This window comes from Peromyscus eremicus, chromosome 4 (assembly GCF_949786415.1).
Source record: "Peromyscus eremicus chromosome 4, PerEre_H2_v1, whole genome shotgun sequence".
In the NCBI taxonomy this organism is placed as follows: domain Eukaryota; kingdom Metazoa; phylum Chordata; class Mammalia; order Rodentia; family Cricetidae; genus Peromyscus; species Peromyscus eremicus.
The window spans coordinates 94,390,251-94,413,104 of NC_081419.1; the positions used below are offsets into that span (position 1 = coordinate 94,390,251).

Below are 22,854 nucleotides of genomic sequence, written 5' to 3' on the forward strand. Positions count from 1 at the left end.
TTTATATATCACATTTTTGTTATTCAGTGGTTACATATTTACTGGCTATTATGAAATCAATGTTTTAGACTATTTAAAAAGCACTAGTGGAAATGAAAGTAACAAATTATCCATTGTTTTCACACCTGAACAATTCATCACTGCCTTCCAGATGTTTCTGGTACTTTTTCTTATTTGGGGCTAAGTTTAATCAAAGCTGGCAGCAAACTCAAAATTCTCCTGCATTAGCCTCGTGGGCACTAGGATTAAAATGTGCACCATCACGTCTTGCTTGCTTGCCTCTCAATTTGTGTGTGTGGTGAATGAATGAATGGTGAGATTATATGGTGTGGGTGAAGGTCAGCAGGAAGAGGAGATAGGTGTAATCTGGAATCTTGTGGGAAACAGGGAATGATAGGGGTTTGGAGAGAAGGAAGTAAGGTAGAAAGAAAGGCTGGCAATAGGATGGACTTTCCAGGGGTGAATTTGAAGAGATGAAGGAGCTGGGTGGGGGTGCTTCAAAATCTGGCAGCTCCTGGGGGAGAAGAGTGGGGTTCAAAAGGGGGTAGTGAAAAATGGAAGAGGAAGACAAAGAGCTTAAGGTTGTGTGAGTAAAGGAGGGAGAAAAGAGGGAGAAATAAGGGAGGAGGGATGAAGAGAGGAAAGAAGTGTAGGAGGGAAGTAAGGAGCTGGAGCAGGGAGTGAGAGATGGAAGCTGAGGAGCAGCAGTCTAAAGTGAGAGTGATGTGGATATTTAATGGAACACACTTGTTTCCCTGCAGAGAGACGGCCAGAAGTGGCCTGAACATTCACAATGAACACTCTTTAACTCTAGGGATGTTAGCAGTACAGGAGGCCCGCTCTTGCTCATGCGCACAGTACACCAATGGTCACCACTGTTGCTTGGCAACCTGGAGTTGATCAACGGTCTTTAGGTGTGTCATAAGCTATTTCTCTCACCATGGAATCTTGGTGGGGGACCTTGTGGACATATCTTGATTTTCTATAAGCCAATACTTAGACTGCGAGTTAGTTGGTCTAAGAACAAGTCCTTGGGAAAATCCGAAGGGTCAGGGCCAGGCGGTGAGACCACTATCTTCAGTCATGAAGAACTTGGTTCATGGAATTAAGGAAAAGACACCTATGGGTTTCTGCGATGTCCCACGAAAAAAGTTGTTGGACATTTTACATGATATGAAAAGCGTTTCTGTCCCAAACAAACCCAGATACAAACCTCTCAAAAAGATCCACCAGGCTGCGAGTGAGGGTGACACCAAGAGACTGCAGAGAATGATAAACCTTGGGAAACACAGTGTGCATGACAGAGACTTTAAGGAAAGGTAACAGCGCTTATGAGCTGGAGGGAGCGGCCTGCGTGGAGGATGTGATATGGCCTCTGTTATGTTCAAAGACCAGCGTAGAGAGACAGCAGGAAGGGAGGGCCTCTCTGTGTTCTGTCTTCTCTGGATCCTCAGTACTCTCAAGACTTGCACTCCAGCTGGAGGTCTCTAGTCCAGATCATCCAACCCTGCCTGCAAATTTATCCTGATAAATCACGAATTTACCAAGTAATCTATTCACCACTGATAACATGAACATCTATTAAGTAGCATACCTATTGCACTATTGTTAAAACCTTGCTGCTTTACCCCCTCTAAGCAAATTTAGAGACTTTAAATACAATTTAGAATCCTTGAAATTAGTAATACTTAAACATATCAGAAAAATTATTATCACATAATTTTATGTACTTGAAATCTTGTTTGCTGAGCAGAAGGGATAGTGATAATATTAAATTGAGTTGTCATGTGCCTGGAGCTATTCTAGACATTTTGCATAATTCCCACTGATGCATCACAGTGGTATTCTGTGAGATAATTACTATTTTTGATCTTTGCTTTACTGATGAGAGAACTGATTCATAGAAAGTCTAAGTAGTTTGTAGCAAAGTTTAAGCTATAATTAAATCTATGGTTATTTAACCTAAATGCCATGCTTTTTCTCTAAACCTGCTCCTGGTTGGGGGTATTGCTCAATGGCAGATTAATTTCTAAGCATGGAAGAGGCCATGTGCTCTGTTCATAGCACCACACAAAAGACACCATCGAAAATGTTGTCTTTACCAATATAGTGAGTAATAGAAGCTAATAAATATTTCCATTTTTCATAAGGACTTAAGTATTTGTTCAGAAGGTGAAAGAAACACATATCATTCAATGTTTAAGAATTATGTGCCATTTAATATTTTATGATTACATGAGAAATTGTTAATTTTAAGGTAGTGTTCTAGAATTTCATTAAAAATTTCTAATTTCCATAGGACTGCTCTGCATTTCGCTTGTGTCTATGGCCGGGAAGAAGTAGTAAGTGTTCTACTGAGAAATAATTGTGACATTGATGCTGTTGACAGGAATTCCATCACACCTCTGATGAAGGTATGTATAGCTATCCAAATCTAGCATAACACAGACTTAATTTAAATGATTATAAACCAAACTTACCCCATGAACATGTTACTACTTGGTGAACTCTATGTGATGTTTATATTGAATTCATTGAACAAGCAATTTGTTTCTTGATATAATCCCTAGGCTGTACAAAACTGGTCATATGGATGCATGTGTACATTGTTGAAGCACGGTGCTGATCCAAATCGTATGGACAAAAATGGCAATACTTCTCTTCACTATGCTGTGTCTGAAGACAATCAGAAGTTGGCTGAATATTTGCTTAAATACAATGCAGACATGGAACAAAAGAACAAGGTATAGTTCACGGCACTGTAGTCCCCAAATAATCTGAAATATGTGTGTGTTAATAGCAATACACATAGGATTAATTTTGCATGTTAGAAATTCAAGCATTCCTTGAATGAAAATACTTTGAAATAGCTTAATTATTTAAGAATATGGCTTCATGGGGCTGGAGAGATGGCTCAGAGGTTAAGGTACTGACTGCTCTTCCAGAGGTCCTGAGTTCAATTTCCAGCAACCACATGGTGGCTCACAACCAACTGTAATGAGATCTGCCCTCTTCTCGCCTGCAGTCATACACACATACATAATAAATAAATAAATAAATCTTTTAAAAAAAGAAAGAATATGGCTTCATTTGACAATATCCAATGCCCCTTCATGATAAAGGTCCTAGAGAGATCAGGAATACAAGGAACATACCTAAACATAATAAAAGCAATTTACAGCAAACCAACAGCCAACATCAAATTAAATGGAGAGAAACTCAAAGTGATTCCACTAAAATCAGGAACAAGACAAGGCTGTCCACTCTCCCCATATTTATTCAACATAGTACTTGAAGTTCTAACTAGAGCAATAAGACAACAAAAGGAGATCAAAGGGATAGAAATTGGAAAGGAAGAAGTCAAACTTTCACTGTTTGCAGATGATATGATAGTGTACATAAGTGACCCCAAAAATTCTACCAGGGAACTCCTACAGCTGATAAACTCCTTCATAATGAGGCAGGATACAAGATTAACTCAAAAGAATCAGTAGCCTTCCTATATACAAATGATAAATGGGCTGAGAAAGAAATCAGAGAAACATCACCCTTTACAATAGCCACAAATAATATTAAATACCTTGGGATAACTCTAACTAAGCAAGTGAAGGACCTGTATGATAAGAACTTTGAAGTCTCTGAAAAAAGAATTTGAAGAAGATATCAGAAAATGGAAAGATTACCCATGCTCATGGATAGGTAGGATTAACATAGTAAAAATGGCAATCTTACCAAAAGCAATTTACAGATTCAATGCAATCCCCATCAAAATCCCAACACAATTCTTCACAGACTTGGAAAGAACAATACTCAATTTCATATGGAAAAACAAAAGACCCAGGATAGCTAAAAGAATCCTGTACAATAGAGCAACCCCTGGAGGCATCACCATCCCTGACTTCAAGCTCTACTATAGAGCTATAATAATAAAAACAGCTTGGTACTGGCATAAAAACCGACATGTGGACCAATGGAATCGAATTGAAGAACCTGACATTAATCCACACACATATGAACACCTAATTTTTGACAAAGAAGCCAAAACTGTACCGTGGAAAAATGAAAGTATCTTCAACAAATGGTGCTAGCATAAGTGGATGTCAACGTGTAGAAGATTGCAAAGAGATCCATATCTGTCACCATGCACAAAACTCAAGTCCAAGTGGATCAAAGACCTTAACATAAATCCAGTTACACTGAACTTGATAGAAGAGAAAGTAGGAAGTAGTCTTGAATGCATTGGCACAGGAGACTACTTCCTAAATACAACACCAGTAGCACAGACACTGAGAGCAACAATTAATAAATAGGACCTCTTGAAACTGAGAAGCTTTTGTAGGGCAAAAAACACAGTCAATAAGACAAAACGACAGCCTACAGAATGAGAAAATATCTTCACCAACCCCACATCTGACAGAGGGCTGATCTCTAAAATATATAAAGACCTCAAGAAACTAGACATCAAAATAGCTAACAATTCAATTAACAATTGGGCTACAGAGCTAAACAGAGAATTCTCAATGGAAGAATCTCAAATGGCCAAAAGACATTTAAGGAATTGCTCAACATCCTCAGTCATCAGGGAAATGCAAATCAAAATACTCTGAGATACAATCTTAACACATGTCAAAATGGCTAAGATTAAAAATATTAAAGATAGCTTATGTTGGAGAGGATGTGGAGCAAGGGGAACACTCCTCCACTGTTGATGTGAGTGCAAACGTGTGCAGCCACTTTGGAAATCAGTATGGCCTTTCTCAGAAAATTGGGAATCAATCTTCCTCAAGACCCAGCTATACCACTCTTAGGCATATATCCAAGGAATGCTCAATCATACCACAAGGACACATGCTCAACTATGTTCACAGAAGCATTATTCATAATAGCCAGAACTTGGAAACAGCCTAGATGCCCTTCAACTGAAGAATGAATTAAGAAAATGTGGTACATATACACAATAGAGTACTATTCAGCAGAGACAAACAATGAAATCATGAAATTTGCAGGCAAACAGATGGAACTAGAAAATATCATCCTGAGTGAGGTAACCCAGACACAGAAGGACAAACATGAGCCCTCATCCAGTGACTGATGGAAGCAGATGCAGAGATCCACAGCTGGGCACCAAGCAGAGCTCCAGGAGTCCAATCGATGAGAGAGAGGAGGGATTTCTATGAGCAAGGGACATTGAGATCATGATGGGAAAATGTACAGAGATGGCCAGCCAAACTAGTGGAAACTCATGAACTGTGGACCAATAGCTGAGGAGCCCCCATGGTACTGGACTAGGTCCTCTGGATAGGTGAGACAGTTGTTTAACGTCAACTGTTTAGGGGGCCCCCAATCAGTGGGATCAGGATCCGTCCCTGGTGTATGAGCCGGATTTTTGGAGCCTAGTGCCTATGGTGGGACACTTAGAGCAGCCTTGGTGCAGGGAGGAGGGGCTTGGACCTGCCTCAACCGAACATACCAGGCTCTGCTGACTCCCCATGGGGAGACCTTGCCTTGGAGGTGGGAATGGGGGGATTTGGTGGGGAAGGCTGGGGGCAGAAGGAGGGAGGAGAGGGGAATCTGTGGTTGGTATGTAAAATGAATAGAAAACCTCTCAATAACAAGAAAAAAGAGAGAATATGGCTTCAAATAGGGATGCTTTGAAAGAAGTGTTAGAATATAGAACTTTCCTGCATTGAGGGCTAGTATTTGTGAAACACCGTGTGAAAGGGTAAATAAAAAGGAAGGCAACAGTGGGTACATTTCGGGGGGCCCTGCCAAGGTGTGCCACTAAGCAAACATGCCACGCATAACAGACTTAGTGCAAAGTTTACTGGTGAATTAAGAGAGTGGAAGAGTGAAAGGCCATGTCAGCATGGGGACTTGAAAGGGGCAGACAGACAAGAGGAAGAAGAAAAGCAAGGGAGAGAAGAAAAGGCAAGAGAGGAAAGAAGAAACAAAGAGGAGCAAGAACCGAGAGAGATGAGAGAGAAGAAACGTGAAGAGGCAAAGAGAGCGAGCTGTGCCTGGCAGGCACTTTTAAGGGGTGCGCATGTCACTTAGCTGATGGGGAAAGGCACCTGGAGACAGGTGATAACACAACTCCTTTTGTGGCAGAGGCAGGCTGCTGCTGGGGCAGAAACTATGTTTGCTATATTTATTCAAGGTAAAGCTTCTCTTTTTATGATTTTTTCCACTAAAAATTGTTTCTAACTTGTGTGAGGTAACAGAATTGGAGATCAAAAATTCCCTTGCTAATTAAACTATTTTAAAACTCAAATGAAACAAAAGAATTTGTGGCAAATTTTAAATCTTATTGCTATTGGCAAATAATATCAAATGATATATTTGTGTGAAGACTAAATCAAAGAATGCGGAACCAGAACCTGATCAGAAATATGAAGGCCCACCTGGAACTTAGGCAATTGGAGAAATACATGAAGAATTATTACTATTTTCAACTTATTATTTTAATGAACATTTTTCATTTATTTTGATCACATTCTTTACCATCGCCCAACTCCTCCCATATCCCCATCAACCCTGCTTCTTAACTGTTCAACTGCATGACCCCTTTCACAAAAAAGTAAAGCCACGACCACCAATAACCAAAAAGCAAAAATCAAAACTAACAAAATTATTTTAGTATGAGTTTACATGTATGCTATTGTGCTTTCAGTTTGAGGAGTATTCATTCTTCATTTGCTGAAGTCACTGAGCTACAAACATGCCTGTAGTTCAATCTGAGGAGCAGGTAGTGAGTAGGTGGTGGTCATGTGGAAAAACAGAGGAAAGATCACAGAATTTACCGGCATATTTTGCCCCCTCTCCTTTTTTTTTTTTTTTTTTTTTTTTTTAAGAAATGACCACCACTTAGGTCAAAACCTAACCTCTGTTCTCAAATCTACGATGCCTGGATTGGGAGAAGGAGAAGACGGAACTGACATTTTTCCATATTGAAATGAAATGTAATCCTAACTGTTTGTTCCCGGTCTGTTCCCATCAAGGGAAACTAAGAAGTTTTCAGTGACTGAGTCCTTTCTCTTTTCTGTGATAAGAACAAATGGTGAAGGGAATTAGACATGTGGGTTAGAAATGAGACTGAAATTACAGGCAGCTTCCTAGTTCTGGATTGTGTGTCCCGATGACCTCAGGAGAAGTTTGGATATCTGTATTACGAGTAGAGTTTTCTATGCAGAGTTTGAATCATTAAATCTAATTAGTCATGGACAAAGGTATTTACAAAAATTATTTCCTTGAAATTCTGAAAGAGTTCTTAGATAAACATTGAATGTGTGGATGCTAGATCTCAAAATCCTAAGGAACTCTGGAAGAGCCAAGGTTTGACTCCAATAATCTTAGTCCACCTTTCCTCTCTTACTATTTTTTATGTTTGGGAAGAAAACAGTAACAATGGTGATGATTAGCTTATAACCCTCCTTGCTTTAAGACAACAATATTTCACTACTTTTAAAAGATCTTGAAAATAATGAGAAGCTAGACTTTTTAAAAATAACTCTTTGTATTATTAGTATTCAGGTCAAAGGATCTCAGACTAGTAATTGCAAGGTTTTTTGTTTTGTTTTGTTTTATATCAAAAGAGTAGCAAATCCCAGCCTTGACAGTTGAGCTGTTACCGTGTGACTTGATAAGCTCATAAAGGGCCTGGGTGTCATATCCCAGCAGCTCTAAACATGCAAAATCAGTGAGATAAGGACAGTGTTGAAAATCAGGTGAACGATTTTGCTTTAACACTGATTCATTTCGTTAACATTAGGGGAAAACAGAATGCAAGTGAAGTGTAAATTCACAAAAGTTTGAAAAATTCTGGGTCGATGTTAAGAGTTTATATTTCCTTCAGGGTTAATATCATTTTTTATAAAACATGTTAGATGACTTCACAAGTAAAAATTGGTTTATACAAACCCATTGGAGGAAACACTCACTGGAAAGATAGAAACTCAGGAGCTATGGACTCAGTATGGTCCATAGATAACACTAGTTTCCTCCAAGAACTGAGCACACTGCTAAGCCTCAAGATGCTCATGAAGAAACCTGATTATCAAATTGCTCTTAAAGAGGAGGAGAGAGCAATTACATGACTCCATATATTAAATGCTAAGGTAGAAGGAAATGTTTGTAGAACAAACACAGCTTTAAAGACATCTTTAGAAGGGAGTGAGCAGGTTTCATGTGTCACATGTAGGTAGATGTAGGGCATTTCAAGGACCAGGAATGTGCAATGGCCTTATTCACTCTAGCAAGACTTTGTATTCATAGGGACTGTTTAAGGCTCAACTCAGTTAAAGATTGCAATGATTTTGGATTGCAGATTCTTTTGTTTTGTTTTGCAGGATGGCTTTACACCACTTTTACTGGCTCTCAAGGAAAACAAAATAGAGATGGCAAAATTTTTAGTAAAGAAGGGGGCAAATATACATGTATTTGATGAAATGAAAAGGTACTGTTGTTTGAATTTTTTTTTTAAAAATGTGACATACTGAAATAACAATCGCACAACCAAGAAATATCAACTTGATGGGAAGAAGACTAACTTACAGGGATTCAGTGATCAGGTATCCACTAGTCATCAGTCTAATTAGTTGGGTAAGCAAAGCAGTAAGTTGAGGTGAGCAACACAAATCATTTATAAGTTTCATATCCCCTTATTATATTGATTGATGCTTCTTACTTGATATTTTGTTTGATTGGACAACTGATCTTATGGCAGATTAATTGGTTTTCAGTTTGGTTTTACTAATTTTTTAATAAGTTTAGACTTTTTGATTAACTTTGATTCACAACGAAATTCAATCATTTTGTACTGTTTTCCCTTGCTCTTATATGATTGTCCTATAAAATGCCATATTATTCATAAAAAGTTGACAATCACAGTATATTAGATGACTCCTACCTTTCAATTCTTTTTGAAGAATAATGAGGTTAGATTATCCTATGATGACTAGAATTGTTATTGCAGGATGCTGTTCAACTCCACTCCCTTTTGTCCTGTACAACTGGTATTGATGTGTTTATATTTACATAGTGTTGGGAAAGGAAAGCAAATTCACTTCATTAGGAGAAACATTAATGAAGCTAAGAAATAGATGGGTAGATGCAGATTCATAGATGACTTGGTTAAAATGTCAGCTACCTAGTTGCTAGGTGTCTGAACTGCTAGTGTTACATATCAGCAAATATGAAAAGGAGGATAATACCTTGTAAAGGTTTTCATGAGATCATTTATGTAACATTTAGGGCAGTGCATATCACATGTTATCATCATTACTAACTGAACTATAATGAATTTTATTATTAACAGAGTATCTTATAATGTTGTTATAGCTTAAATCATGAAAATAGTTTTCAATTATCTGATGGTTATCTGATTAGTAATTATATGTTACAGTAAACTAAAGAAAATGGAAACATCTTCATTTAAGTCCTTATCTATTTAAGAAGAATAACTTTTATACACTTACATTCTATCAAAGTTGATGAATCTAAGAATTCTGCTAAGAACATGCAAAACACTGCCAGAGGCTTCCCATCCATTATCTTTGCACACCATATATAAAGATTAATCTTTGTAACCAATAATATTTATGTGTATAAAAAGGACAATTCCAGGGTGGCGGTGGCGCATGCCTTTAATCCCAGCACTCGGGAAGGAGAGCCAGGCAGATCTCTGTGAGTTCGAGGCCAGCTTGGTCTACAGAGTGAGATCCAGGACAGGCACCAAAACTACACAGAGAAACCCTGTCTTGAAAAATGAAAAAACAAACAAACAAAACAAAACAAAAGGACAATTCCAAACAGACAAGCAAGACATTAAATTTGTAAAATACACCCAAGTATTAACAGTTTTAATTAAGTTATCTAATAATGAAGCTATTCTGTGTTATTTCAGAAACACACTCTTATATGCCGTAAGATGGGATTCAACAGATATGGTCAGTCTACTTCTGGATGAAGGCGTTGACTTTTTCTTTAAAGATGTATTCGGATGGACTGCCTTACGTTATGCTATTGAAGGCACAAGTAAAGGGTAGGTGTTTGCATTGTAATGCTAGCAAACACTAACTTGCAGTTCAAATTAATTCCAAAGTCTTCATCTTCCCTCTCATAATGTACCAGTGTTGACTCTAGGTTGTTTTGGAATAGCAGTGAATATCCAGTATGCAAAATGCATACCATTAGAAGTAGAAATGGCCGGGCGGTGGTGGCGCACGCCTTTAATCCCAGCACTCGGGAGGCAGAGCCAGGCGGATCTCTGTGAGTTCGAGGCCAGCCTGGTCTACCAAGTGAGTTCCAGGAGAGGCACAAAGCTACACAGAGAAACCCTGTCTCGAAAAACCAAAAAAAAAAAAAAAAAAAAAAAAAAAAGAAGTAGAAATGAAGAAGGGTTTCTTTATCTCATGACTTGGTTTGGTATTGCTGAAGACTGAACGAAGTGCCTCATTTGTTCTGGGCAATTCTATCAGTGAGCTTCGTCTCTGTGTAGAACTTTCCAGACCTTAAAAACTATGGATCCTGGGCTGGAGAGATGGCTCAGAGGTTAAGAACACTGCTTACTCTTCCAAAGGTCCTGAGTTCAATTCCCAGCAACCACATGGTGGCTCACAACCATCTGTAATGAGATCTGACGCCCTCTTCTGGCCTGCAGGGATTCGTGCAGACAGAACACTGTATATGTAATAAATAAATAAAGCTTTAAAAAAAAAAAAAAACAAAACAAAAAACTATGGATCCTAACATTTTCCATTTCATCCAACTATAAACTCTGTACTATATAGATATTCAGATGTTTGATATTCTAATTGGCTATTTTAGTCTTCAGTTACAGTGTTGCAGAAAATAGTGTTTCTTCCTCTGGGGGGGGCTTTCTTCTATATATTACTTTTGGAATCTTGAAATAGATACAGGTTTCTGGGTTCCCTAAGTCCCAGGAGGAATGCTCTCTTTCACAAGACAGGAGGAGCAAGAAGAGGGCATCTAGTCCTGCTTTTGTTTTTGTGATTCTGTTGCTGCAGTGTTGCTAGTCACACTTGTCCTGGAGATCAGGAGAGACTGACCTCCATGACCAGGCTGCCTTTGTTGAATCAGCTCTCCAATGATTTATGGCAGTTCACACTTACATTGAAAAGTTACAATATTTTAATTGAGCTGTTAGTCCCAAAGTGACAGTGCTTTCATTTGGCTGCCGGGCTTTTCAGCTTGTGCCACACTCATTGCTACCTATTTGACCATTCTCATTTATTCAGAGCCTTCCATGGAGCCACATGTCATTTTAACCCTAGACCTTTGTGGTTTATTAACTGTGAAGAGTTTGTTCATCTGGTAGAAAATATGACTTGGGATCATTGTAAGCTGTCATGAATGTTCAAATCATGTTGCAGGGAATATCACAAGTCTTTACTCATTACTGCTAGAACTCTGCCACCGGACCCCTTTGCATTCTGTGCAGCATCCTTTCCTAGGTGCTATGAGAGCCAATATCATCCTTCTCTGAGTAGTTGTCAGCCTTAGTCTGTATTTAAGAGACCTCATTCACATTATGTTCCATTGGAATCCATGGATAGGATAGGATCTTATCTTCGAAGGAATTTGGAGACAAACAGAACAATCAATCATTCTAACAAGGATCTGCAGGTTCAGAGCTTGGTTAGGTAAAGGAAGACTACAAGTAACTAAGTGACATTTTGTAAAGTTTTAGTTTTCAGCTTTTGGTCATTGAGAGTTTGGTAATAGCGCACAATCATTTTATTTAGTGGAAAGAAATCACATGATAAAAAGCTTGTATTTTCAAGTTGTTACATCGCTCATTTTTTCTAAATGATAAGACATAAAATTAGAGCAGCTATTAGTGAAATTTAGAGGGCTTATGATGGCTAATTCTAATTATCAAGTTATGCAGCTTAAAGTCACCTGGAGAAGGAGTGTCAGTGAGTGATCATTTAGATCAGATTGACCTGTAAGATGGTCGGTGGGGCCGGGCGGTGGTGGCGCACGCCTTTAATCCCAGCACTCGGGAGGCAGAGGCAGGCAGATCTCTGTGAGTTCAAGGCCAGCCTGGGCTACCAAGTGAGTCCCAGGAAAGGCGCAAAGCTACACAGAGAAACCTTGTCTCGAAAAACCAAAAAAAAAAAAAAGATGGTCGGTGGGGAATTGTCTTGATTGTTGATAGATGTGGGAAGACCCAGCCTACTGTGAGTAACATCTTTTCCAAGGCAGGAGTATGTTGTGGAATATTAATTTAAGGTGTGTTACATTTGTTTATGCTGTGGAACATTTGTTTTAATGATGCAAAAAGATGTGTTGCATTCTTTTATGTTGCATTTGTTTAACTCTGTGAAGCTGTGTTACTTTGCCTGTCTAAAACACCTGATGGTCTAATAAAGAGCTGATTGTGCAATAGCTAAGCAGGAGAAAGGATAGGTGGAGCTGGCAGGCATAGAGAACAAATGGGAGGAGAAATCTGGGAAAGAAAAGATAAAGGAATTAGAGAGGAAGGAGAAAGATGCTAGGGACCAGCCACCCAGCCACATAGCCAGTCATGGAATAAGAGTGAAAGTAAGATAAACAGAAGTCAGAAAGGGACAATACCAGAGGCAAAAGGTAGACGGGATAATTTAAGTTAAGAAAAACTGGCTAGAAACAAGCCAAGCTAAGGCCAGGCAGTGGCAGGCCCCCTAAAGAGCTAAGTGCAAAAGAGTAAAGAAAACAACCAACAATAGGATTCCTGAATTGTATAAGAATAGTGTATGTGAGGAACATGCATTGCATTCCCTTGTTTATGCTCTTGATTGTGGATATGATGCAACTACCTACTTCAAGTTCCTGCTGTCTCGACCTTGCTGTAATAATGATATACCATTGTGAGTCAAAGTAAGTCCTTCTTCCCCTAATTCTCTTTTGCCAGGCTATTTTATCACAGCAACAGAACTGAAATTAGAAAAGGATTTCATGTTTTCTGGATAGCTATAATAGCTGACTATAAGCTGTGAAAAGAAATAATACATTGGGTTTTACTTTAAGTATGGTAATGTCTTTGATATTGTCTGCAATAGTCTGGAAAATTCAACACAGTATAAAGAGGTTTTTCATATCAATACTAAAATAGGAACTTTATGTTTTTTTTTTTCATTCTGCAGTAGTCGAAGGATTCTTATGGACCATGAAGTAAAGTTACATATTAAAAATAAAGATGACAGTCCAGGTAAGTCTTATGACAATGAGAAGTGAATATTAAAACCATGATTATCACACAACCAATATAAACCAACACTGTTATTACATGTTTTCTAAGCATATACAATTGAAACCCCTTCCCATATTTCCAATATTTTAATTTAGGCAATAGCACTCACATTCTGTTGCCCTAATTTTTAGTTATCTTCCATTAAAGGTTGTCTCTTTGATGTGTAGTTATGGTAACCTCACTGAATACATTTATTTTTTGTTTATGTTGAGACATTATCCTGTAATGGCTTCCATCTTACCGTGTAGTTGAGGTTGGCTTTGATCTTCTGATCCAAGCTGTCTTAACTTCTCAGTTGATGTTAGAGGCATGCAGTGCACACTCAGCAGCTTTCTTTAATAAATCAATAAATTTTTGTGTAACTAGGAATTGAACACAGAACCTCATACCTTTTTAAGCAAACTCTGTAGCCATTGCTCCCTCAGCTCCTTTCCATTTGTTGTTTTTGAGCATAAGCATAGGATATGATGGTAAACACATTGGAAAAAGCTTTATTTTTATAGCAATTTTCCACTTAATGAAAAAGGTTGAAAGAAGTTACACTCAGAACTAGCATCACTGTTTAGTTTGTTTTCTTCGGTTCAGGTATCATGTCTAACAATCTCAGGAGGTTATTCATTTTATAAGTACAAATCAAATACATTTCCCTAGAAGCTTGCTGCTACCTCTGTGTTCTTTTAAGCTTAAATGTCTCTTTATTTAGCACAGTTCAGGACTGGTAAATCCTTCAGGTCTGATCTTGCAGTAGTTCTTTCTATTGCAGGAACTGTATCAGATGAGTCTGAATCCCATTTACACCAGATATAAGAACATGGAAATAGCTGTCATTGGAAGAATTTTTTAACATTGTTCCTGGAAGAGGATGACTTGTATCTAGCTTGATGTACAGCTGAAAAGTCTTTGCAAATCCCTTTGGTTTTGGTCTAGCTCCGTGTTTGCCATGCTGCAAAGTTCAGTGTTGACATGTTGAGCTTATTTTTTTGTTCACAAAGAATTATATCAAGTATTTGGTCCAATTTCAGTTTGTGATAAGAAATATTATCTTAAGGAAGCTCAATGTCACACTGCACATATATTCTGCTGTTTATTTGGCACTGTCAGCTTATGACTCTGTTTAAGTTAGTCTCTAGAACTGAGTTACCATGAATATCACTGGACATTGCATTTTACTTTTAGGTGTCAAATGCATTTAAGTTATACTCTTCTTCCTTTGGGCCCAGAAAATAGGAAACAGGAAGTGGATTTATTTTTTTTAGAGTATTCATTACTCAATAAGCATTATAATTAGCACCCACAATAGGCTATTCTTTAGAGATGGTCTGAAAGGAATGCTTCCTAATAAACCTTTAGAGTCATTATGTTTTTAATATTTTAGAATTTTTTAATTGTTCTATTTAAAATACATTTCTTTTTCTTAAATAGAATACAAGAATTCTGAAGACAATTCATTAGCCAAGTAAGATTCATATAGTTATAAAAATCCTGTTTCCAAATTTTGGAATGTGCAGATAAATAAAAATTTGTTCAGCATTCTACTCTGTTGTAGCCCCAATATTTTATGGTTAACATTAGTTATTCTTTATAACTACCATAATAAATGTTTGATGTTTTTTCTATTATAACACATGATTTTCTAATTACACATCTATCATTCAGAATAGTCCTCCCATGATTTAACTATCAGTCTGACTTGGTTTCCCATGTATTCTTGTGCTCATTAGCATAGACTGAAAGAAGCCCTTGTAGCCCTGGAACCTAGATACACATCAGATCAGTTTCAAAAGTCAAATTTTTTTTTTGATTGGAGCAGAGGACCGAACCCAGGGCCTTGCGCTTGCTAGGCAAGTGCCCTACCACTGAGCTAAATCCCCAACCCAGTACACGCCTTTTATCCCAGCACCAAAAGTCAAATTTATATGTTGAAGTAAAAATAGTTTACATTGTTCTCTGTTCTCTCTTTGGTAAAGGCATTCCCATTGACTACATAGATATTTGACCTCTATCTATCTATCTATCTATCTATCTATCCATCTATCTATCTATCTAATTCTTAAATTATCTTTAAGACATTTAAGATGTTTCAGGGAACTCCTTTTACTATTTTAGTGCAAAGGGAAATGAATGATTACTTTTCCATAGTAGTTCTCATAGCAGACTTCCATGTTTCGGTTGAACAACTTAGGTTCTGAAGCAGGCTTTCTTCCAGGTGAAAGTAGTGTGAGTTCTGTGAGGCACTGAAGGGTTTGTGAATCCTTCATTAAGTTTAGGCAGTTTGCCGGGCAGTGATGGTGCACACCTTTAATCCCAGCACTCGGGAGGTAGGGGCAGGCAGATCTCTGTGAGTTCGAGGCCAGCCTGGTCTACAGAGTGAGTTCCAGGACAGGTGCAAAGCTACACAGAGAAACCCTGTCCTTGAAAAACCAAAAAAAAAAAAAAAAAGTTTAGGCAGTTTATGAAGTTAAGTTCACCTAAGGCCCTGCCAACATATCTGTCGTCACTATTCACATGGAATAAAGAATCTGAATGTATTTACTCTTATAAATTGGAAGAGGCGAAGAGGAAACTGGAAATGGGAAGTTGTTGTTTTTAATAATATGAGATGTCAAACTCTATTCACATCAATTATGACTATGAAATGTAATTTAATATGGAGACTTTTGACTTTTTTTAAGTTACACTCATCATTTTTATTGTGTATTTCCTCTGTAGGCACCACGATGATCCTACTTCTGGATCCACCTTGTCTAAGTCAAGTGAGGATGATGGTGATTTTGATGACAAGGTAAAATTTTGCTTTTTGAACTTAATACATTTGTACAGAAATGTGTTTCTATGGTGTTTACTCTTGAACTTCTGTAGTGGTCTACCTGTTGTCATTCTGTGGACAACAGTAGACAGTTGGTGAGAAGAGATGTTTTCATAAGACTGTGGCTGGTGACTAATTGAATACTTCCTTAATTTGATAAACAACAAAGATCAGGTAACTATTCTAAGGTAATAGGAAAAGGGGTGAAATATACAGTTTAGGAGAGTTGTATTAGGAATAGAAATTCCATAGAAGAGGAGATTTCAAATATGGTAAATAATATTTGGATAAATGGCACTTACTGTGACTTATAAACCATACTAATATGATAATATCACAGAATCACAATGAAGAAGAGATTCCTACCAGAGGACACAGAACTATTTGTGGAAGATTGATATCTGCTTTTTAAAATATCTCCAGCAAGATGGATATCTCATGTCATTTTTAGCAAAGTCATTCACCTTAGCATTCATGTCCTTTTGTAATAGTTGTAGGCTTTATTTTTGTTACTCCATGTCTCTTTGTGGGTGTAGACCTTGAACCCAGGTTGTAATGTATATATAGAAAGTGCTCTACTACACAGCTGCAAGGCCAACACCAACAGTCAGAGTTGCTTTCTAGTACACTCTAATTAACAGTCATCTGTTAGCTATTTGAAACTTGTAAAAAAAACACTAATCAAGATTTTAGCCAAATTTATCCTTCCTGTTGTGAATACTGGATACAGATTTACACACATTTGTGCCGTATTTTAAAAGGATTATCTCAAATACCATCTGGAAGGGTAATGATAGCTTGATATTTTCATAATGGATTTTTCTTCAATCATGAAGTACCATTTTATATGGCATAATTAGAAAAAAGAATTATTATACTGTTTATAGGTTGATAGAAAAACCTACATTTTTCTTGAATAATACTGGTAGTTATAAAGACTTAATTATATAGTCACATAAACTTTCTCTTCTAGAATTGAAAACTTTTATTTGAGAATGCAAACATCCTATATTGCCAAAGTCATCCTTCAGTATCAGGGATGAAGTGGTCTGCTTTATCTGGCATGCTCCAAACCAAGCTTAAAACTAATTTTTTTTTTTAAAGATAGGGTTTCTCTTTGTAACTTTGGCTATCCTCGAACTTGCTATGTAGACCAGGCTGGCTTTGAATTCCTAGCAATCCACCTGTCTCAGCCTTCTGAGTGCTGGGATCAAAGGTGTGCACAACCACCACCAGGCAAATTTAAATATTTTTAATTTTTAAAATTTTCATATATGAATATTTTATTTATATCATTTTCACCCTGCCTTCTCTCCACTCCAGCTTCTTTTGTATATGTCCCTATCTGTTTTCAAATTCATGACCTCTTATTGTTTAATTATTATTCTTACATATGTAAATATATAAATATACACATATATATGTATATATAATCTACTGAGTACATTTAGTTTTGTACACACATACATGTATCTAGGGCTTACCACTTGAGATTAGGTAACCTGTCAGGAGGTTTATCCCTGGAGAAAACTGATTCTTCATTTCATCTAGGGATGGTACCTCATGAAATTTCTCCCATTCACCCTGGCGTATTTACTGATATTTTCATTATGCAAGTCCTGTTTAGGAAAACATATTCTTAAAATTTCATGGGTGCAGCTTTCATTTCATGTCTAGAAGACAGTATACTGGCTCTCTGACTCTTCAGTCTTTCTGACTCCTATTCCCTGATGTTCCCTGAACATTAGGAGTAGGGACTGAAACTGTAACTCTACCAGGAAGTGTCAAGCACCCAACAGTGACCAATTATTTTCATTTTTACCAGTTATGACTCTTTGATAGTCTCTATATGCTACAAAGGAAACTTATCTTGTGAGGAGTGAGAACTGTACTCATTGGTAGGTTTTGGAAAAGAGAAATTATAATGATTGGGGGAAATGGCAGTAGTAGGTTCTTCTCTAGATTCAATGATCTCCACTGCCAAGGACTGCTGCCCAGATTTGCAGTACCAGGTTTGAGTTGCCTTTCTACTGGATAGGCCTTAAGTCAAGCTAGACAGCTATTGGATACCACTAAGAAGAAAGTACTATTATTGCACCACTGGGGATATCTTGTTCAACAAGTCATTGATGTGATGCACAGGCTCTGCAACTAGGTAGAGCTGTTGGTGCTTTTCTCTCCTGGTAGCCTGCATAGCACTTTTGGGATGCTATGAAAGTCAGCTCTCATGAAAAATCATTCCAGGCCAGTTCCTGCTGGATTTCTATGAGTCCCGTGTCTGAGGTGAGTGGTGTCTCCAGTAATAGAGTCTTATCTCCAACCTGAAGAGCCTATATTTCTATGGGAGTCTCTTAGAATCTACTGAGCAACAACTCAAAGGGACGTTTCGCTTGCCTGGAGCTGAAGATTTTGTTAGACAGTCTATGGCTCTTGGGGAAGCAGCATCTTCCAAAGTGGTGTAACTTCATTTAAATTATTTATATATGCACACATACGTATATCATATATATTTTTGTGTAAACATACAATAGTATGCTCTGTATGGATTTTCAAACATCCTTAGTGTTATTTAGCTTTCCTTCCTCTCTATGTATTATGGTTCTCATTCTCCTGTAGTTAAAATCTGCTTGTCCCATTTTTCCCCTTCTAGTCATCTGCATCCTACTATCTATCCCCTTCTCTCGAGCTCCCCTGGGCTTCCTTTATATTTTCCTATCTTCTCTTTTCCCCCTTTAGTCCATACATCTTTTTTTTTTTTTTTTTTTTTTTTTTTTTTTTTTTTAGATTTATTTATTTATTATGTATACAGCATGTATCCCTGCAGGCCAGAAGAGGGCACCAGATCTCATTACAGATGGTTGTGAGCCACCATGTGGTTGCTGGGAATTGAACTCAGGACCTCTGGAAGAGCAGTCAGTGCTCTTAACCTCTGAGCCATCTCTCCAGCCCCTAGTCCATACATCTTTATTTTCAAGTGTTCATTGCAATGAATCATTGGTCTAGTTTGAGGCCTCTGGTTTCTGCTACACTATCAATACTGGACCCTCACTGGACTCCTCTTGGATATCCTTTTGTTACACTGTGTCATGGAGATCCCTCAGCTTTGGATCTGCAGGACTGGTCCCTTCACGTGCTTCAGCAGATCACAGATGGGGTGGATGTTGGGATGGGCCAACTCATAGCCCTGGATCTGAACCTGGGTGGTAGCTGAGTAGGTCAGCCTGGTAGCCCTCCCACATCCTCACCAGCAGGATCAGCTCTCCAGCACTGCCCAGGCTAGCTCACCCAATGCCTCAGGCAGCAAAGGGTGGAGCCAGCTCTTCTGCTCACACCACTGCATGGCAGATAAGGAGCAGGGCCAGCTCTCCAGTTTTCATGCCCTCAGGGCCAGCTCACCCACACCCCTTCCACTAGGGGTGCTACCCAAGTGAGATGCAGGGCCCACTCTCCTGAGTGCTGCATCCAGTGAGGGGGGAGGCCAACACTGTGCAGCCCTTTGATATAAATGTGGTCCCAAGCAGTAGTCCAGATCAAGGACAACCACATGGCCTTTGGTGGTAACATGGGCCATGGACATCAACACAGACCCCCTGCTGCTGCACGGCTACAGACCCATAAATGCCCCGCAGCACCAGTGCAGGCCAGGATTTTACCATAGCCTCAGATGACTTCGCAGGAAACTCACATCAGGTTGTTCTTCTCCATCACTGAGTCTCCAGATCCACCTCTCTTCATAGTGATCGGGCTGCGCTGCTTCTCTCTCTCCCATCTCTCCACTCCATACTTGCACAATCATAGTGGCTCATGCTGTGGTTGGGCCATGTGTTGGGTGGGGTCTCTGGGTGTCTTATTCCTGCCCACTCTGCAGGGCTGTGGGTGTCTTCAAGTGTTTCTCCAACCCAAAGCTTCCAAAGGAAATAAATCTCTGGCCAAAGTTAGAGCACAGTAAAACTGTAATTCAACACAGAGTCGTCCAGTCTCATGGTTGACCTGCCACCACAACCAACTAGAGAGATTGGCAGATAGGCTACTGATGAATAGTAAACACAGCAGGACATGTCCAGTCAGTTGTGGGTCTCTGTTCTGTAGGCACACTTTTCCTGGGCTAGGATGTGGCTTCGGGAGTCACAGTGACTCAGACAGTGGTCAGTTTTCTCAAAGGAAGAAGGCACAGGCCCACTAGCACTTGTGTTTGTTACTGGCTCTATTGATGAACAGTGTAATTCAGCTTTTTCCCAGAAGCAGGACCAGCCACCACCTCACTTCCTAGCGTCTGTCCCGCCTCCCTTTAGAGCAGGCAAAGCCATTTCTCCACCGCCTATGCTCACTTCTTCCTCTCCTCTCCTTGCCTGTCTTCTAGGTTTAGAAGCCATCTGCTGGTAAACTCTAGAATTACTGTTTTGAAATTGAAGTATTTTACTTATTTATTTTTATCAAAAATGTGAATTTGGGAAATATTCCAAACAGAGAGAAAGCACATTTCTTGTGAAAGCATTGTTATGTTTTGATTGCCAAGGAGAGGAGATGGAAAATTCTGTGGCTAAAAATAGTTTTTTTACTGGGATGTTTAAGAAGAAATAATTTTAAAAAATAGATACTCATTTTCTATGTGGAATATAAGAGTTAGGCAATATAAGGTTAACTTCTTTTATAAAATGTGTACAAGATAACAAGTAATCTATGGACATGTGTCTTGTAAACTTCCATTTTTGTTTTACACAGTGGTGAGAGATAAGCTTAGTGTAGACAGCATGTATAAGGTTGGGTATTGAAATAATTGTTTTTAGACACATTCTTTTTTGTTTTATGTGTAGTTTCTTTTAAATCAGGAAATTCACATATCCTAAAATGAGTAAGAAAACATTAATTGCCTTATTTTTGGTATTAATTTTAGCCGAGTTCTTCTAAGCATGCTCCTGCTAAATGTCTTAGTAACTTAGGTGGGGCTGGAGATCAAAGAGACAAAAAGGAAGCAAAAAGAACAATGGAAGGTAAGAACTATATTTTGTAAAAGTGTTACTTGACAGAGTATCTGTTTCTAACATGAGTACTGATGAAATCTAGTAGTCAACAGACTTCCCTGTCAATGGACACCAGTGGAAATGAAAAGTGGAAATGAAAGGACACCGATGGCACCTATTACCAATCTTAACAACAGGGGAGACTGAGGCTGTTACTAATGGAGTTTGCTTATGGTTACCAGTTCACGACATTCTTATATGCAGTGTCTCTGGGGAAGTAAGGAAGAAATGAGTACGGGGAATGAGTAATAATAAATATGAAAATAATAATAAAGGAATAAATAAAGAAAAAAAGGACAAAGATTTTACTGTACTGAGTATGAAAGCAAGAATGCAAGGGTTAAGAATATGAAAAAAGTTGTCTTCATGTAACAAAACTGGCTTGAGAAGTAAGGAAAACTTGTTCCAATTTTCATCACCATCTCACTGTTACAAAAGGTCGTTAGTGTCTGACAAACTGCATCATGAAGAGGTAGATTTACTTTACTATAGATAAATATTATTTCATGAATCATTTAGTAAATATTACTCTGATTGTTTATTTATCTATGGTTACCAGCCAAAGAGGTAAAGAGTCAGGATTCAGTCAAGGGAAAGATGAGAAATCTTATTAAACAAAGTAATGTGAAGAAATGTGTAATTGAAACAGGACAAAGTAACACTACACAGACTGATCAGGTTTTATTTATATATTAAAATCATATGTATACACACATATGTGTTTTTGTGTGACAATAACAATTAAAATAGGCAATGGAATCCAGAAAGAGGAAGGTTGGAGTACATGGGATCCGCTCGAGAGAAGAAAGGGCAGAGGAAAAGGAGGTAATATTTTAAATATAAATTAGAATAAAAAAATAACAAAAACAGGACAGAGGGCTGGGGAGTTGAATCTTTGGTAGGGAAAGAGAGTTTGCTATGCGCTATGAAGGAATGAAGATTCAAGTTATATCTAGATTCACATAAAAAGTTGGGCATGGGGTTGGGGATTTAGCTCAGTGGTAGAGCACTTGCCTAGTACGCGCAAGGCCCTGGGTTCAGTCCTCAACTCCGGAAAAAAAAAAAAAAAAAGTTGGGCATGGCTAGTGTGCTCCCCAGCACTTTGGGGACAGTGTCAGGAGGATCACTGAGATATTCTGACTACTTGCCTAGCTTCAAACTCAGTGATATATCTTGTCTCGTGGGATAAGGTGGATGTGTTAGTCAAGGTCACCTGGTGTCTTCTTCTGCCTCTGTTGAGCATACATAGGTATGCGCCTGCATAGACACATACGTACACCATGTGCACACAGCATATTCACTAATACGCATAACAAAGCCTGAAGTAAATTAAACAACAGAATAGAAATTATATTCCTGCCACTAAAAATTACTCATGTGATATTTGTTAAATAATAAAATATATTAAATGGCTGTATTTTTTAACTTAGGAAGTTTGAAAGAAACAATTTCAATGGTGGGTAGGTAGCATTAGACATATGAGTGGCCTTTGAGGTCTTTCACAGTTGAGGAGTGTTAGGAACTAAGGATAGTGCTGAAGAGAAGGATGAAGATTAGGACCTACAGAGAGGACAGAAAGTAAATGAAGGAAGTTGAGCAGCTGGCTCCAGTCCACAGGCAGCAGCTGGTAGCTGCACATCTGTATACCACTGAGCACCAGCCAGCCTGAGAGATTGCAGGACTAGTAAGCCACATCTGGCTCCTAGTGAGAACTTTTCTTAGTTTTCTCAGGCCTTATGTGGAGATACATGGCTGGATGTTGGACACCATATGTA

The 22,854-nt window shown here is 38.4% G+C and overlaps 1 protein-coding gene across 1 annotated transcript; it reads left to right on the forward strand.

Moving 5' to 3' along the window:
- Window positions 1–896: 896 nt before the first annotated feature.
- LOC131907852 (ankyrin repeat domain-containing protein 7-like) lies at window positions 897–21,300 on the forward strand. The gene is made up of 10 exons (XM_059258928.1): window positions 897–1,319; window positions 2,300–2,414; window positions 2,571–2,744; window positions 8,346–8,452; window positions 9,902–10,039; window positions 13,146–13,210; window positions 14,675–14,708; window positions 15,962–16,034; window positions 20,953–21,049; window positions 21,284–21,300. Exons 1-10 carry the CDS (start codon window positions 1,084–1,086, stop codon window positions 21,298–21,300), a joined length of 1,056 nt encoding a protein of 351 aa, XP_059114911.1. The 5' UTR covers window positions 897–1,083.
- Window positions 21,301–22,854: the final 1,554 nt, after the last annotated feature.

Excerpts from the sequence above, each read along its gene's own strand:
- LOC131907852 (XM_059258928.1), top strand. The coding sequence starts at position 1,084 with ATGAAGAACTTGGTTCATGGAATTAAGGAAAAGACACCTATGGGTTTC. Across the intron at positions 14,709-15,961 it reads GAAGACAATTCATTAGCCAA|GCACCACGATGATCCTACTT; the intron begins GTAAGATTCATA and ends TTTCCTCTGTAG. Across the intron at positions 16,035-20,952 it reads ATGGTGATTTTGATGACAAG|CCGAGTTCTTCTAAGCATGC; the intron begins GTAAAATTTTGC and ends TATTAATTTTAG.